Source organism: Artibeus jamaicensis, unplaced genomic scaffold (genome assembly GCF_021234435.1).
Source record: "Artibeus jamaicensis isolate MK-2021 breed Jamaican fruit bat unplaced genomic scaffold, CSHL_Jam_final contig_700, whole genome shotgun sequence".
NCBI classification, from domain to species: domain Eukaryota; kingdom Metazoa; phylum Chordata; class Mammalia; order Chiroptera; family Phyllostomidae; genus Artibeus; species Artibeus jamaicensis.
The window spans coordinates 10827907-10844397 of NW_026521930.1; the positions used below are offsets into that span (position 1 = coordinate 10827907).

Here is a 16491-nt window from a genome sequence, read left to right on the forward strand (position 1 = left end):
GGGCGCTCCCAAGATTCAAATATGTTTTATTAGACATGGCTAGGCAGAAGGGACTACTGGAGTTCCCAGAGGGACCCCAGCCTCCAAGAGGATGCGGGAAGGAATTAAAAGGTTAAAAGCACCAGGGCTGTCTGGGCTCAGGTTGGGCCCAGTGAGTCCTCAAACAGGCTGAGGAGGTTCCGAGGCTCAAAGGAGGGGAAGGATCCCTGAGGGGCCTCAGAGTCAATGTCACTTAGGTCCAGGGCATCCCTGGGGGGAAGAAAGAGAAATGACACTTAAGATTCAAAAGACCCTCCTCCCTACCTCTGACCCTGAGCCCACTCACCTCAGTGTGTGCCTGCTCTGGGGGGTGGAGGTGCTCCTGGCAGCCCTGGCCAGGATGGCCTCTGGAGAGAGCAAGGGCCTACATGGGGTGGGTGAGACAAGCAGGGTGTCAGGCAGTGGGGAGTCCATGGGGAGGAGGCCCTGGGAAGAGCAAAATCAACCCTGTCCCTGTGCAGGCTCCTGCTGAACACACAGGGGCCACAGCTGGGGACAGTGAAAGTATAGTGCCCTTTCAAAGAATAATTTCCACAACTTTTAAAGTCTACCTGATCACACTCAAAGGCCACCTCTGTCCCTTTTCAGAACACAAGGACTTCAAATGAACTGACTTTGAAGAGAGCCTGTGATAAATGAAGCTTATCTGGTACTTCATGTCAGTTATAAAGTGTCCCTATGACAATGGGGTGACCTTTTCATAAGGGGTTAACGGTATGATTCCTTCTGAGAACTGTCTGCCCTGAGCATGTGGTTTTCCCCCCAGGATAGGAGCTTGCCAGGCTCTGGGAACTTTGTCCCGTGAAAAAGAGAATGCCTTGTCTTTGGGCACTGGCAGCCTCTACTGAGCTTGGTGCCACACTGCCTACCTTTCCCACTGGGTGCTGTGGCCCTCCAGCTGCTCCCTCACTTGGCAGTGCCTTAAGTGTGAAGTTGCCAGTTCTGCAGTGGCCATTCCACTCACTAAGCTTAGAAGAAACAGTTGCATTCAAACCAGGACAGGCTGCACTCCCGTCAGCCTCAGTGCCCTTCCCAGGGTATGATGGCGCCAGGTTTGCAGGAGGGATCCCTGTTCACCACTAGTCCCAATGGAGCCTGGCCTCTATACGGAGTTTGACCATGGTGGCAGCCCAGGTCTCCACCTCTACCCATCAGCCCGGAGCTCTCACCTACCCTATGCTGTCGTCATCCCAGTTGCTGGAGTGGCTGCTGTCCAGGAGGAAGCTGCAGGGTGGTGAGCCAGGTGGGGTGGCTGGAGGGCCCGGGGACTGCAGCCACTTAGCTGGGTGAACCAGCCCATGCCAGAGCCAGCACAACAGGGCAAGCAGGGCCTGTGAGGACAGGGAGCTGAGGGAGGCTGGGCAGACCCCAGGGCCAAGGATCAGGGTAGGAAACCCTGTCACTTTCACCAGGCTTACCTGCCACAGGGCCCACCCTCGACTCAGGGCTTCAGCAGCCATGTACCACAGGACACTCCAGGGCCGTGGCTGCCTGAGCATAGGCAGGGCCAGCAGGGCCTCAGCTGTAGGCCGAAGCTTGGGATCAGGCTCCAGCATCATGACGAGGACAGACCGCAGCTCAGAAGACAGGCCTGTCCATGGAGCAGGGCCATGTCAAGGGTGACTGGGCCTGGAGCCCAGCAGTCCCCCACAGCCTGCCATTCTCTTCCACTTGAGTCTCCCCTCCCTGTGGCACAATGTCCCCTCCCATCCTTGCCCCCTACTCACCGGCAGTGAACTCTGGGGGCAGGTAGCCCTGGCGCAGCTGTTGCCAGCCCTCTCCACCATGTGGTAGCTCCATGTTGCATGCAACTTCCAGGATGGTGAGACCCAGACTGGGGGGCAGGTGGTGGGGACAGAGACAGGGACAGAAGATAGGCAAGGTTGGCCTTGAGCCACAGATCCCAGAGTCCCAGGATGCCCCTAAGAAGGTGGAGAATGGCTGCTGTCTTCCACCATGAGCCAGGGAGATGGAGAAGGAGAGGCTGTGGGTTCTGAGAAGACCTCAGCAGGACCAATGATGGGAACACGTCATAAAGCGTGGATCCAGTGCCCAGCATGACCCACACACGACTGGTGAGTCCTCCTGCACCTCCACCTGACAGGCACTATGGTTATTAGTGTTATTGTCAGGGTCCTGTGGATATGGCTGGATAGACTGTTAGAGGCAGAGCAATGGTCACTGGCATGGACCATGGAACCCAGAGCCTGATCCAGTCCAAGCTTCATCACCTGCTAACTGGATTTTGAGCAAGTTTTTTTACGCCCCTTGTACCCATTCCCTTGCGAGTAATTGTCCCTCCATGGAGTTGTGGTACAGAGATGGGTAAATCTAGTGGGGCAGCTCCAGATGGTTCACTGTCTAGCCTGACTCTGTAGAACCCCCTCAACCAGAGGGTGGGGCCTTCGCCCTCTTAGGGCGCTGTCTCCTGGCTAGAGGCCACATCTTCTTGACTTTGAGCCAGGATGGCATTTCCCTCCCTCTGCTACTGTACCCCAGCCAGTAAGGACCTTCCACAGCCCAGCCTTTACCTGAACACATCGGCTGCTGTCCCGTAGGAGCCCTGCAGCAGCTCAGGGGCCATGTAGCGAGGATCTCCCTCCTGGGCCTCACCAGCTCCAGATGCATTTAGCTCCACCAGCAGCCCAAAGTCACCCAGTTTGCAGCGGCCCCGAGGCCCCAGGAAGATGTTGGCAGGCTTGATGTCAAGGTGGACCAGGCCTTGGCCATGCAGGTGAGCCAGAGCAAGGAGGGTATCCCGCAAGTAGCCCCAGACCTGAGCCTCAGGCAGGCTAGTGCCCCAGGCCTCACAGTGCTGCTGTAGGCTGGGACCACACAATTCTGTCTGCAGGTACAGGATGCCACCCTCCTCCCAAGCTCGCTCCAGTCGCACACAGCGTGGGTGCTGCCCCACCTTCTCATGGCCGCTGACCTCAGCCAGCTTTCGGGCCCGATCCTTGGGTCCCCGGAATGGCGACATAGAACGCTTTATTGCATAGAGCCGGCCGTCTTCCTTGGAGCGCACCTGGAAGATAACGCCCGAAGGTGGGGTGGGAGGTGGCCCGACCATTTAGCAGCACAATCTAGCAGATTCTATTAAAATTTCACATATGTGGAAGGTGTAATATGGCATTTACCTTAGAAAGACCCCTGCACATGCAATAGCAAGACCAGATGCTGGTTCCCTGGAGGCCCAACAAGGGAGAGACAGGGCAGACATCTAAGTACTAACACAGAGGGTGTCCCAGACTATTGTGAAGTGAAAAAAGCTGGCTACAGAACAACACAGGCAGTGTGATCCACTGTGTAGAATATTAATGGGTTTATATCTATATGGTCAATTTTAGAGGTGTAGAGAAAGTTCTGGAAGGAAGGATGCCCACCTGAGAAGCTCGGTGGTTTCCTCTGGGAAGAATTAATCTAGGGTGGAGGGGGCTGCATTTTAAGGGGGATAAATAGTAATGTAAAAAAAAATACAATTAGAAAAAAAGAAGTGCCCTGGCTAGTGTAGCGTAGTGGATTGAGTGTAGGCCTGCGAACCAAAAGATCACGGTTTGATTCCCAGTCAGGACACATGCCTGGGCTGCAGGCCAGTTCCCAGCAGGGGACCCACGAGAGGCAACCATACATTGATATTTCTCTCTCTCTCTCCTTCCCTTCTCCTCTAAAGATCAATAAAATCTTTTTAAAAAATAAAAAGAAGGAAGTAATCTAGGGGCCCATATTGTTTGTAGTACTTCTGTAAGGAAAACTACCATTTAAAAGGAAATAGAAATTATTAGAAAATATATGTTTAAAAAAGGTGGCATACAAGGCGTAGCCTAAGTGTTTGCGACCTAGGTCGGGGTGCGGAGGGCAGGGCAGAGCTCACCAAAAACCCCAGAGTGGCTGGCTCCAGGCTGGGAGAAGACAGTAGCCGGGAGCCACTACCAGGCATGCCAGGCTCTGGAAAAGGCAGTGTGCACCGAAGGGGCTGTCAAAGGGGCCTGTGTGGGGGTTATAAGAAAGTGGCCAAACCAAACACTGAGGACGGCCACCTGTCAGCCCACGAGAGGCAAAGGGGAGAGAGCTGCCCAGAATATTATCCTATCCAGGCACCTCCAGGCAGGCCCATAGAGTTGTTACTCCACTTACCTTGAAGACCTCTCCATAAGAGCCATGACCCAGGCGGCCAAGCCTCTGGAAACTCTGCTGGAAAAAGGACTCCGGCCGGCTTGGATCATACCCGGGGCTCTGCAGGGTCTCAGAGGCTTTGCCTTGAAATGACACGCTCCGAGGCTGGGGCTGGTGCCAGCCAGGGGTCCGAGGAGGAAAGAGACGACTAATGGGGATGCTGCCCTTGGCAGGGGGCCGGGGCGGAAGGGTCCGGCTAAGCCCCCTGGGCCTCTTGAGGGAAAAACCAGGTTCTGCGTGGCGAAAATAGGCTGGGACTGGGATGGGGGTGCCACTCAATGGCGGTGGGGTGCCTTCTGTGGGCACAGGCATGGCCAGCACAGGAGGCCCTGAGAGGTAGACTACAGAACAGTGTGTCCACTCAGATGGGTTCTTGTCCTGTGGCCCCAGAGAGGCTGTGGAAGAAGGCCGCGGCTACTCTGCACACATGTTCTGCTTTAAACATGGAGGCTGTGGGGACACGAGCACCTGCCAAGAAAAGGCAGAGGACAAATTATACAAACTTGCATACAGCTGTTTGTACCTGGAGGTCACAGAAACAACTGCATGGGACTGTGGCCCAGAGCCTCCCACAGTCCAGCAGAGGTCAAAACAAGGCAGGTTTGGGAGCCATACAGCATGTGCCTACAATCCCTGCCTTGTCACAACTGTTATTTGACATTAACATACACAATCTCTTCTAAGACGGTAAGGAGAAAATATTCACACAGACCTACCCTTCCTTATCTCCAATTCCAAAGTGGAAAAAAAGAAGGTCTGATTCCAAGTTTCTTGCCTTCTTTTTTATAGTTGTGATGCTAAAACTCATGTAGTAGTTTTACTTTCAACTCTTATGTTGCAGAGGCTAAATTGCAGCTGAATGTAGCAGAGAGGGCTCCCTCCTTCCACCAGCCCCTACTAACAAGGTGGAAACTCTCTCTCTTAGGTCTAGTAGGCTAGGAATACTGCAGCCCAATCACTCAAACCCCAGCGCATTCCTACAAAGGCGGTTCTACACTGGGAGAGGCAAGCTGAAAAGGCCAGAGGCTGTTGCCTTCAGTCTAAGGCAACAGTATCACTCGGGGAGATGGACATAACTGTCCCTGTCCCCAGCTCCAGAGCTGCAGCTTAGAGATTTTGCCTAGGGAGAGAAAGGTTATAAAACAGAGAGCTCTGGTCCTAGTGGGTTAGCTTATTTGGTATAGGGGTATCACCCTATACACCAAGGTTGTGGGTTTGATCCCTGGTCAGGGCACATACAAGAATCAACAAATGAATGCATAAAAAAGTGAACAACAAATTAGCCCTGGCTGGTGTGGCTCAGTGGATTGAGTGCTGGCCTATGAATAAAAGAGTCACTGGTTCAATTCCCAGTCAGGGCACATGCCTGGGTTGTGGGCCTGGTGCCTGGTTGGTGGCATGCAAGAGGCAACTACACATTGATGTTTATCTCCCTTTTTTTCTCCCTCCTTTCCCCTCTCTTTAAAAAGTAAGTAAATAGCCCTGGCAGGTGTAGCTCAGTGGACTGAGTGTGGGCCTGCGAACCAAAAGATCGAAGTTTGATTCCCAGTCAGGGCACGTGTCTGGGCTGCAGGCCAGTTCCCAGCAGGGGACCCACAAGATGCAACCATACATTGATATTTCTCTTCCTTTCTCCTTCCCTTCCCCTCTAAAGATAAATAAATAAAATCTTGCCCTGGCTGGTGTGGCTCAGTGGATTGAGCATGGGCTAGGAACCCAGGGGTCACCAGTTCCATTCCCAGTCAGGGCACATGCCTGGGTTGCACACCAGATCCCCAGTAAGGGGCGCATGAGAGGCAACCACACATTGATGTTTCTCTCCCTCTTTCTCCTTCTCTTCCCCTCTCTCTAAAAATAAATAAACAAAATCTTTAATAAATAAATAAATAAATAAAATCTTTAAAAAATGTTTTTAAAGTAAGTAAATAAAATCTTAAGGAACAAAAAAAGAATCAATTGGGATTTAGGCTCTGGCTGGGGTAGCTCAGGTAGTTAGTGTCATCCCCATACACCAAGGTTGCAGGTTTGATCCCCAGTCATGGCACGTGCAAGAATCAACCAATGGCGGTAAAGGGGGAAAAATTGGGACAACTGTTAATATCATAAACAATAAAAATTTAAAAAATTTAAACAATCAATCAATGAATGCTTAAATAAGTGAAACAACACATTGATGTTTCTCTCTCTCCTCCCTTCCTCTCTCTCTAAAATCAAATAAATACAAATTAAAAAAAAAATCAGTGCTGGGTGTTAAGCAAGTAGAAGGTGGCTGGTGATTCCACTATTACAAAAAGCTAACCTGTGGGCCAGCTAGTTTAGCAGCGAGAATCAGGGAAAGAGCCAGCTAGGAAGAGCCTTCTTGGTTTCAGAACACAGCTCAAGCACTGAATTAAAAACCCTGTTAAAAGGAGCCAAAATTTAATTAGATCAGTCTATAGAGCAATTGATACTGCAGGACAAAAGCAATAGAGAAGACAGACAGAAATTGGGATAGCCTGACAGGTGGATATGATCAGGGGAAGCACAGAGAGTCCCCCCAGATTCTCAGTGTCATGGGTTGACTGTGTACGTGTCCCAGCTGGACCCTGTAAGGAACAATGTTAGAGACTTCATACTGCAGAAAGAGATGTCACTACAATGGTCTAACCAGTCACTAAACAAACAGATAAGCAAACACACGCAAACACACACACACAGAGCCCTGGCTGGGTGGTTCAGTTGGTTGGAGTGTCATCCGGATGTGCTGGTGCTGCAGGTTTGATCCCCAGTTGGGGCACCTGTGGGAGTCAACCAATGCATGCACAAGTGGGTAGAATGGCAAATAGATATGTCTCTCTCTCTCTCTCTCTCTCTCACCTTTCCTCTCTTTAAAATTCAATTTAAAGGGGTTTTTTTTTGTTTTTTTTTTTAATCACAAGCCCTAGACGGGGTGGTGAGGAAGCAGTATGCACAGTGGCTAAAATGTAGTATCTAAAACGTCCATGACCTGAAGGCCCTGGCTGGCCTTCAGTTGGTTAGAGTCATCCAATATGCGAAGGTTACTGGTTTGATCTCTGGTCAGGGCACATAGAAGAAGCAACCCAGGAGTACATAAATAAGTGGAACAAGGCATTGTTTCTCTCTCGTTCTCTCTCCCCCTTCCTCTGTCTCAAATCAATTTTTAAAAATGTCCAGTTTTCAACAAAAAAATTGCAAGTTGTGCAAAGACATGGGGAAAAAGGCAACAGAAACTGCCTATAAAAGAGACCAGATGTCAGATGTAACAGACTAAGACTTCAAAGTAGCCACTGTAAATATGTTCAATGAACAAAAGAAAACCATGCTTAAAGGAAGCATGCTGACATCTCACCAAATAGGAAATATTAATAATAAGATAGGAATTATTAAAAGAATCAAATGGAAATTGTGGAGTTGAAAAGTACAAAAACTGAAATGAAAATTCACTGAAGGGGTTAAACATTAGATTTGAACTGGCAGAACAAATAATTAGCAAAGTTGAAGATAGATAGAAATTATACAATCTGAAGAACAGAGAGAAGAAAGAATGACAGAACAGAGCCTGAGAGAAATGTATCACACCATTAAATGTACCAACATAAGCATGAGGGCACCAGAAGAGAAGGAGCAGGAAAAATATTCTAAGAAGTAATGGATAAAAACTTCCCAAATGTAACTTAGAAAAACACGTAGCAAAGAAGTTCAATAAACTTCAAGTAGGATAAAAGCACAGATTCACAAACACATTATACTAAAAGTGCTGAAAACCAAACAGGGAGAAAATCTTGAGAGCAGCAAGAGAAAAATGATCCATCACTTAAAAGCCTCCCCATAAGATTAACTGCTGACTTCTTATCAGAAACAATGTAGGTCACAAGGAAACAGGAACCCTGGCTGGTGTGGCTCAGTGGATTGGACCCAGGCCTTCAAACCAAAGGGTCGCTGGTTCAGTTCCTGTTCAGGGTACATGCCTGGGTTGTGGGCCAGGTCCCCAGTGGGGGGTGTGCAAGAGGCAACCACACACTGATGTTTCTTTCCCTCTCTTTCTCCCTCCCTTACCCTCTGTCTATAAAAATAGATAAATTAAAAAAAAGAAAAAAAGACAACAGGAGCCCCGGCTGGTGTAGCTCAGTGGATTGAGCTCAGGCCTGCGAACCACACGATCGCAGTTCGATTCCCAGTCAGGGCACATGCTTGGGTTGCAGGCCAGTTCCCAACAGGGGACACACAAAACGCAACCATACATTGATGTTCCTCTCCCTCTCCCCTTCCCCCCTTCCCCTCTAAAGATAAATAAATAAAATCTTAAAAAAAAAAAAAGACAACAGGATAAGGTGTTCAAAGTGCTAGAAGAGAATTTGTCAACCAAGAATTCTGTATCTAACAAATTATTTTTCAAAAATAAAAGCAAAATACATTCCCAGATAAACAAAAACAGAAAGAATTCATTGCCAAAAGACCCGCTTTACAAGAAAAACTAAAGGAAATTCTTCAGGCTAAAAGCATGTAATCCCAAACTGTAATTCTAACCTACATGAAAAAACAAAAAACACTAGTAAAGGTAATCATGTAATATAAAAGAAGTATAAATGCATGTTTCTTCTCCTTTCTTCTCTTAACTAATTTAAAAAGCAACTGTATAAAACAATATGTAATTGCACTGTTGGGCATATAACACAAAGAAGTGTGAGAGAATAATACTATTGGACTAGAAAATGATACCCAATAGTAACTCAAACCCACAGGAACAAATGAAAAGAACCAGATGTGGTAAATAAAGTCACTGTAACAAACATTATGCATATATACTTTCTTTCCTTTCTTCCCTCAGCCTTTTTTTTTAAGATTTTATTTATTTATTTTTAGAGAGCAGAAGGAAAGGAGAGAGGGAAAACATTAATGTGTGGTTGCCTCTCACGTGCCTCCTACCAGGGAGCTGGCCTGCAACCCAGGCATGTGCCCTGACTGGGAATCGAACTCGCAGCCCTTTGGTTCGCAGTCTGGTGCTCAGTCTACTCAGCCACACCTGCCAAGGCACCTCAGCTTTTAAAAAAATTATAATTTATTGATTATGCTATTACAGTTGTCTCAATTTTTCCCCCCTTTGCCCCCTTCCACCTAGCAACCCCCACTACCTCAGGCAATCCCCACACATGGCTCATGTCCATGGGTCAGGCGTGTAAGTCCTTTGGTACTCCATTTCCTATACTGTACTTTACATCCCCATGGCTATTCTGTAACTACCTATTTGTACTTCTTAATCCCCTCACCTCTTCACCTATTCCCCTACACCCTTTTCCATCTGGAAACCATCAAAACACTCTCCATGTCCATGATTCCATCTCTGTTCTTGTCTACTTTGTTTTTTTAGATTCAACTGTTGATTGACATGTATTTATTGCCATTTTATTGTTCCTAGTTTTAATCTTCTTTTTCTTAAGCAAGTCCCTTTAACATTTCATATAATAATAGTTTGCTGATGATGAACTCCTTTAATTTTTTCTCATCTGGGAAGCTCTTTATCTGTCCTTCGAGTCTAAATGGGTTTTTTTTTTTTATCTTTTTACCTTTTAGAGGGGAAGGGAGGGAGAAAAAGAGGGAAAGAAACATCAATGTGAGAAACATCAATTCTTTGCCTTCTGCACATGCCCTGACTCAGGACAAAACCCATAACCCAGGCACATGCTCCACCTGGAAATCGAACTGGTGACCTTTTGCTTTGTGGGACAACACCCAACCAAATGAGCCCCACAGGCCAGGGTTCCCTCAGCTTCTTTAGGAAATTAAAGACAACCTAAATAAGTGATGGAGAAAAAGTAGGTTTACAGTTGTGAGTATGAGAAACAGAGTTTATTCTTGTATTACTTATTAATTACTGTATTGTTTTCCATACAAACAAATGTAAACCTGCTTTTGCCCTATCCCATTAATGGAAAGATATTACATGTTCATAGATCCAAAGATTTAATATGGAAAAAATGATAATACTCTCCAAATTAACCTACAGATTCAGCACAATTGCTATTAGAATCTCAGCTGGATTTTTTTTTGCAGAAATTAACAAGCTGATCCTAAAATTCATATGGAAAATCACCAGACCCAGAATAGCCAAAAACAACCAAAATGAAATTGGAGAACTCATACTTTCTGATTTCAAAACTTACTACACAAAGAAACAATAATCAAAATAGTGTGGTATTCACATAAGAATAGATATATAGATCAATCAAATAGAGAATTCAGAAATAAACCCTCACATTTACAGTCAATTGATTTCGACAAGGGTGCCAAAACAATTCAGAAGGAAAGAACAGTCTTCTCAACAAATGAAGACAACTAGCTACCTACATGTAAAACTTATTTGGCAGAAAAATCTGGTCTGACCTTTTTTCCCCTCTAAGTATGAATGTTCATGTATTTCTCGACAGAAATATTAATATGTTTCATTATTGGATGATGTCCCAAACCCATGGGTGGTATTACATATAAATGTCATATGCATCCTATTAGCTTTCTAAAATCTGACACCTTTTGAATTCTGAAACACACCTGGCTAATTCAGAGGTTTGCAGACCTGTAAATTAAGACCCGGCCCAGTGTCTAGCATGCAGATTCAATAAGTGCTGTTAAAGGACACACAAAATTACAGAGGCCCCATGTGTACAAGTGGCTTTGTGTGTTGGAGCATAGAGAGCTTTTTGTGTTGCTATAATGTTGTAATTAGAACAAAAATAAGAAAACAAAAGGGGGGAGTTTAATTTTGAGAGGAAGCCACAGTGTATCAAAAGATGCAACCCCAACAAGAGGTGAGCCAGTAACTGAAACAAGGGGGACAGTCATCTGAAGTGTGCCCTCCAGTCCCTGGGAGAGTAAGGACTGAGGGAGGGACCCCCATGGGTGCCTGCCTGGAAGACTCACCCTACATATTGTGAGGACCCTTCCTCTGCCTCTTTTACCTCAGGAATCCCATTCCCGGGTTTCTCAAAGTGAAGAACCGGGATGTCAGGATTCTCCAGGACACTGGTTAGAAGTACAGCCTCCCAGTCCTGTCACATTTGGAGACGCTGGCCACCTTCATCTTAAACCAGTTCTCAGACCATCCCAAAGTCACATTTTAGTACCACTGGCCTAGCCAAACAGCTTTGTGGGTGAGGCGGGGTAGGTAGAAGGAGCAAGGCGAATCCAGGGTGGCCCTCAGCAGAGGCAGGGCCAGAGTGACCTCTACAGCTTCTACAAGCCTCATCCTCTCTTTGGGCAGGGCACACCTGCTGACCTTGGTTTACCGCGCTAGATTGTGAATTCCTCCGGGCAGGGCAACAAGAGACTCACCTCCTCGGAGATAAGGAAACCAAACCTGGGCGAAAAGAGTTGATAGACAAGCTGTCCCGCGGGAGGGGCTGTGGATGGAATGTGGGTGGGGCTTTTCCTGGGGAAAGGCAAGTAACGGGGGCGGGGGCAGTCGCTAGGGTTCCCAAATAAAAGAGGAGAAGGAGGATGTAGAAGGACGGTGTGCAGCAGGGCCCATCACCCCCAGCAGCTAGAGGGAAAGTGGGCGGGGCCGCCGGGGGCAGGGCTAGCCCAAAGAAAGGTTAACAGAGGGACAAGGCAAGACCCAGCCCTACAGGGAGGGAGGACGTCCAAGGGATATAAGGGAGGGGGATGAGGGTGAGCAGGGGAGGAGCTCTCGGAGAGCAAGGGGTGCCAGGAACGAGGGGAAGAAGGAAAGAAGAGGGGAGGGAGGTCCGACCGGAGGACCCTCAGGGCTGGCTCCGGGCTCACCTGGAGCGGGTAGGCGGGGCGCAGCTCCGCGAGGTCCCAGATTTCGGGTCAGCAGAACCCGCAGGGACCTGTCGGGGGGTCGGAAGGGCCAGGGTCTGCCGTCGACAGCTCTCTGCGCCCAGGCTAGAGGAGCCTCTGGAAGAGGAACGGCCCGTGAACGCGCGCGGACCCAACTCGCGCCAAAAATTCCAAACCGGACTCGAGTCCCCGCCCAAGAACGCCTCTTGCTCCGCCCCCTCCCCGATTCAGCCCATCAAAAAGCTCATTCTTCCTGAGCTCTGCCCCTCACGTCCCTGCGTGCCCGTCGCCAGCCCCGGCCCTCAAGTTCGCGCTGCTGAGCGTTCTTATAGCGCAGGCGCAAAGCGTTTGCGGTGCCGGCCGGGGGAGGGGCAGAAACGGATACGCCTGGCGGTCCTGTAGCTGCGGCGTTGCAACGGGTGTGAACGTTATCTTGGGTCCCTTCCGCCTCTCTTCCGGGACTCCGACCGACCTCCAGACCCCGGTCTCGTCACCATGATTCTCTCTGGCTTAGGTTTCTCTTCTATGAAAGGAGCAGTCACCGCGTTTTGCCCCGGAGGTGTAGTCCCAGGAGGCGGTCACCTCAGAGCAAGACAGGAAGTCCCTGCGTCCTCTAGGATCCCGGCGGGGTGGAGTTCCCTGAGCTCTCTGGTTACCCTCACCCTCCGGGCTCCAACACACCCACACACCCACCACCACCACCACCACCGTCACTGTGAATGCGGTGGGGATGTCAGACAGACATTCCTTAGACCCGTGGAACGAGCGGTTTTGGCTTTGGGAACCAGAAAATGCTAACCCAGGAAGCCTTCCAGACAGCTAGGCTGGGGCCTCTCTGCTTCCAGGCTTCAGCCACCTGGGCAGCACCTCCCTCAGCTCCTTCTGGGCTGAATGACCTTGAAAACGCACCTGGGCCTCTCTGAGCTTTGGATTAGTCTCCTCTCAAAAAATTGAGCTGAGGAAGCTTTCCTCAAGGAGCTAGAGGTTCAAGTGGAATGATCCCCTTAAAGTGCTTAGCAGGAGGCTGGCGCAGAGCAAGTGCTGATTCATAACATTAGTGCAGCTAAGGGTACTCCTTCACTGAATGGACCTTTATTTCACTCAACGGGGCGGAGGGGAGTCTCTCTTCCAGGCCACCCTCCCTAGAGTGCTCTACATCTCATCGCAAACCCTTTCCCACTTCATTTTCTTGGTATTGCAACTCTATATGAGATTCTATCCTACTTACTGGTTTACTTGTTGACCATTCGACCTTTCTGAAAGGTCATGGACTCCAGGGCTCCCAACCCACTGCAGTGCCTGGCCTTCGATAAACATTCTCCAGTGCACAGATCAGCCTGGCATCCCAGGTTAGGTTCAGAACTCAGGGGGACTCAGCCCCCTCCCCTTTCCTTGCACCCTTCCTTTGCATTAGCATCTCTGGCAGCCACAGTCCCTGTGACTCACCCTGGATCCTCATTAAAGACCCCAGCCTGGTCCCCAGGAGGCCTTGGGAGCAGGCATGTCCCTCTCCAGCTGCCATCTACCCTGCCAACCTCATCTTCCAGAGTCCTGGACTCAGGCCTCTTTCCAACTGCCCATTCCTGAAAGTCTAACTCACAATGACTTAAAAAGATTTTTGAATTAAAAGATATGCTTCCAATGGACATTTTATTGTGTAGAAGGGCTATAATGTAAAGTTAAGTACAGCTAGCAGGTAAGAGCATGGGCCATAGAATCAGGGAAACTGGGGCTCCTTTTCTGCCACACAGAAGCTATGCAATCATGGGCAAGTTGCTTTATGTCTCTGGGCCTGTTTCCACATTTGTAAAATGGAGATAATAATAGTTTCTACCTCCTTGGGGAATAGCATTAAATGAGAAAATGCATGTGAAGTGCACAGTATAGGGGCTAGAACACAGTAAGAGTTTACTCATTGTTTAATAGCAGTAACACTCCCTTATTTGCACAGTGTTTTGCAGTTTTCAAAGCAACCCCCTAGGCCAAAAGGAGGAATTCAGAGAGAGGGGTCAGGACTCCCACACCCACCCCAGGGTCACAGGGGTAGAGGCATGGGCCTGCAGGGTTTGACACCACAGTGCTTGGCTGGGGCTCTGTCCAGGAGAAAGCCCCCACCCACTGCCCAGGAGTGTGATTCCTGGCTATACATCCACATGAGAGCCAGCTGGAGCCACACAGGTCTCCGTGTGTCCGCATCACCACAACAGCACCTGTCCCTCTCAGACTGTCTCCAGGAAGTCCTTAGATGTGGCCACAAAACAGGATAAGGTGGACTAAGAAAGGCAAGTAAAAGGCCACAAATACAAAGACGGCTACCTCAAAGGAAAGGGGAGGTTGTGGTGGGTGCTTTTGCAGAGCCAGCTGTGTTCTATTTCTTGACCTCTGTGACAGCTGCACGGGTGTTTGCGTTATAGATATTTATTATATTGTACGTTTCCATCTTATGCACACTTCCGAATGTACACTGTATTTCACACTGGTATACAATATAAGCCAAGTCCTTTCTACTCTCTGCCTCTGTTTCCTCATCTGCAAAATGGAATATCAGGTAGCTCCCCCAAAAGCCCTGACACCGTGGTACTATTTGTATCATCAGTTTAGAGGACAGTGAACAGACTCAGGGAGGTCAGATGCCTGCTCAAGCTCCCCAGCCAGATAGAGCAGGCACTTAACCCAGAATGTATGCCGTATTTCATATGGTTTTAATAAACTGACAGTTTATTAAACTGGTGTGTGGGGGGAGGGAGTTAACGCAGGTCAGCTTTACATAGTGCAAATGCCAGGGGATGCCAGGGGAGGTGTCCCAGAGGCTCCGGTTCAGAGGTGGGGCTGAAGAGCTGCCACATAGAGAGTCAACAGGGTCACCTGGGGGGCCTTTAGCACAGCTACAGGTTCAGAAGGTGTCTTTCCTGTTAGGCTTCTGGCAGCCCTTCTGGCTATTCTCCCTAATTCCCCTCCTGGTAGGTAGATGGTGCTGCTGAGAGCAGACGGCTGGGAGTCTATTGACACAGGCTGTCATTTTATTTATTTATTTATTTATTTAATATTTATCTTGTTTAATCTTCACCCAAGGATACGTTTACTGATTTGAGCGAGAGAAAGCGAATAAAGAACATCCATGTGAGAGACGAACATCAATCAGTTGCCTCCCCTATGTGCCTTGACTGGGGATCAAACCCACAACCTAGGTATGTGCCCTGCCTGACCAGGAATCAAACCCACGGCCTTTTGGTGCATAGGATGATGCGCCAACCAACTGAGCCACCTTGCCAGGGTGGCTGTGTCATTTTAGGTGACTGACTTCTTGGGCCTCTGTCTTCCACTTAAATTTTTTTTTTAATTTATTGATTTTAGAGAGAGAGGTGACAGAAGAAACAAAAACACTGATTTGTTGTTCCACTTATTTATGCATTCATTGGTTGATTCTTGTATGTGCCCTCACTGGGGATCAAACCCACAACCTTGGCTTATTGGGAAGATGTTCTAACCAACTAACTGAGCTACCAGGCCAGAGCTGTCTTCCACTGTTAACACCCCAGCTGTCACCTTGTCCTAGGCTTCTAGCTCTGGCCCTCAAAGTTGCTCCTCTATGCGGAGGCTGGGCCATGTCCACTCAAGCCTGGAGCAAAGGGTAGCCTAGTCCTGGCTCCACCAGGAGGAGCTCTGTCAGCCCCGAAGTGATCCATGTGCTCTCAGGCCTGCCCTGCTTGTTTGGGGCTGGGGGTGAGCTGAGGGGACAGCTATGCTGGGGGTTGGGGTGGTGGCAGTGCAGGGTCTGCGGGTGCCCAACTGGGCCCAATCCTCGTCCTGAGCAGTGTTAAGCTGGCCCAAGGTCCCTGGCTGACTGACATTTCCCACAGGCCCATGCCAGCACCCAGGCAGCTTGGCAGTGGTGGTGGGCACCGGCATTCCCTCTGGAAGTGGCCAAGCAGGCACCCAGCCTTTACCTCCCACACAGCTCTTCCTGGTCTCCCCGCCTGCCTCCTCCTGAGCCAAGCTTCTCTGGCACCCTGTGGGGGTGGGCTGAGTGTCTGTATGACTGGGTCTGCGTAGGGGGCCCTCAAGTCTAAAGCAGACACCTTGGGCCCAGACCGGTGTAGGGCAGGCAAAGAGCAATGCAGTGTCTGAGGTCACTAGGCCTGTTGCTGCCAGAAGTGTGTGGAGTAGCAGAGAGAGGACTGTGGAGTGGGGCTGTGGCTGGAGACTACCTGGCTTCAAATTTCAGCCCTGCTACTTAGGAGGTGTACAATCTAAGCCAAGTCCCTTCTACTCTCTGCCTCTGTCTCCCCATCTGCAAAATGGAGTATCAGGTAGCTCCCCCCAAAGCCCTGGCACCGTGGTACTATTCGTATCATCAATTTAGAGGACAGTGAACAGACTCAGGGAGGTCAGATGCCTGCCCAAGCTCCCCAGCTTGATAGAGCAGATACTTAACCCAGTCTGAATCTGAGCCCAGCACCCAGCCTGGTAACCATGAGGCCATGA

The 16491-nt window shown here is 49.2% G+C and overlaps 1 protein-coding gene across 7 annotated transcripts; it reads right to left on the reverse strand.

The window, feature by feature from the left end:
- Window positions 1-9: 9 nt before the first annotated feature.
- PKMYT1 (protein kinase, membrane associated tyrosine/threonine 1) lies at window positions 10-12868 on the reverse strand. 7 transcript variants are annotated; one of them, XM_053671650.1, is made up of 8 exons: window positions 12806-12868; window positions 11989-12123; window positions 4174-4680; window positions 2571-3064; window positions 1767-1873; window positions 1213-1630; window positions 326-403; window positions 10-249 (listed from the first exon to the last, which is right to left on the reverse strand). In XM_053671650.1, the coding sequence occupies exons 3-8, from the start codon at window positions 4522-4524 to the stop codon at window positions 138-140; spliced, it is 1560 nt and encodes a 519-aa protein (XP_053527625.1). In that variant the 5' UTR covers window positions 4525-4680; window positions 11989-12123; window positions 12806-12868; the 3' UTR covers window positions 10-137. The 7 variants fall into 7 exon arrangements, with proteins under 7 accessions (XP_053527625.1, XP_053527629.1, XP_053527624.1 ...); XM_053671654.1 differs by lacking the exon at window positions 12806-12868 and having other exon boundaries at window positions 1213-1370; window positions 1458-1630; window positions 11989-12559; XM_053671649.1 differs by lacking the exon at window positions 12806-12868 and having other exon boundaries at window positions 11989-12559.
- Between the last annotated feature and the right edge of the window lie 3623 nt (window positions 12869-16491).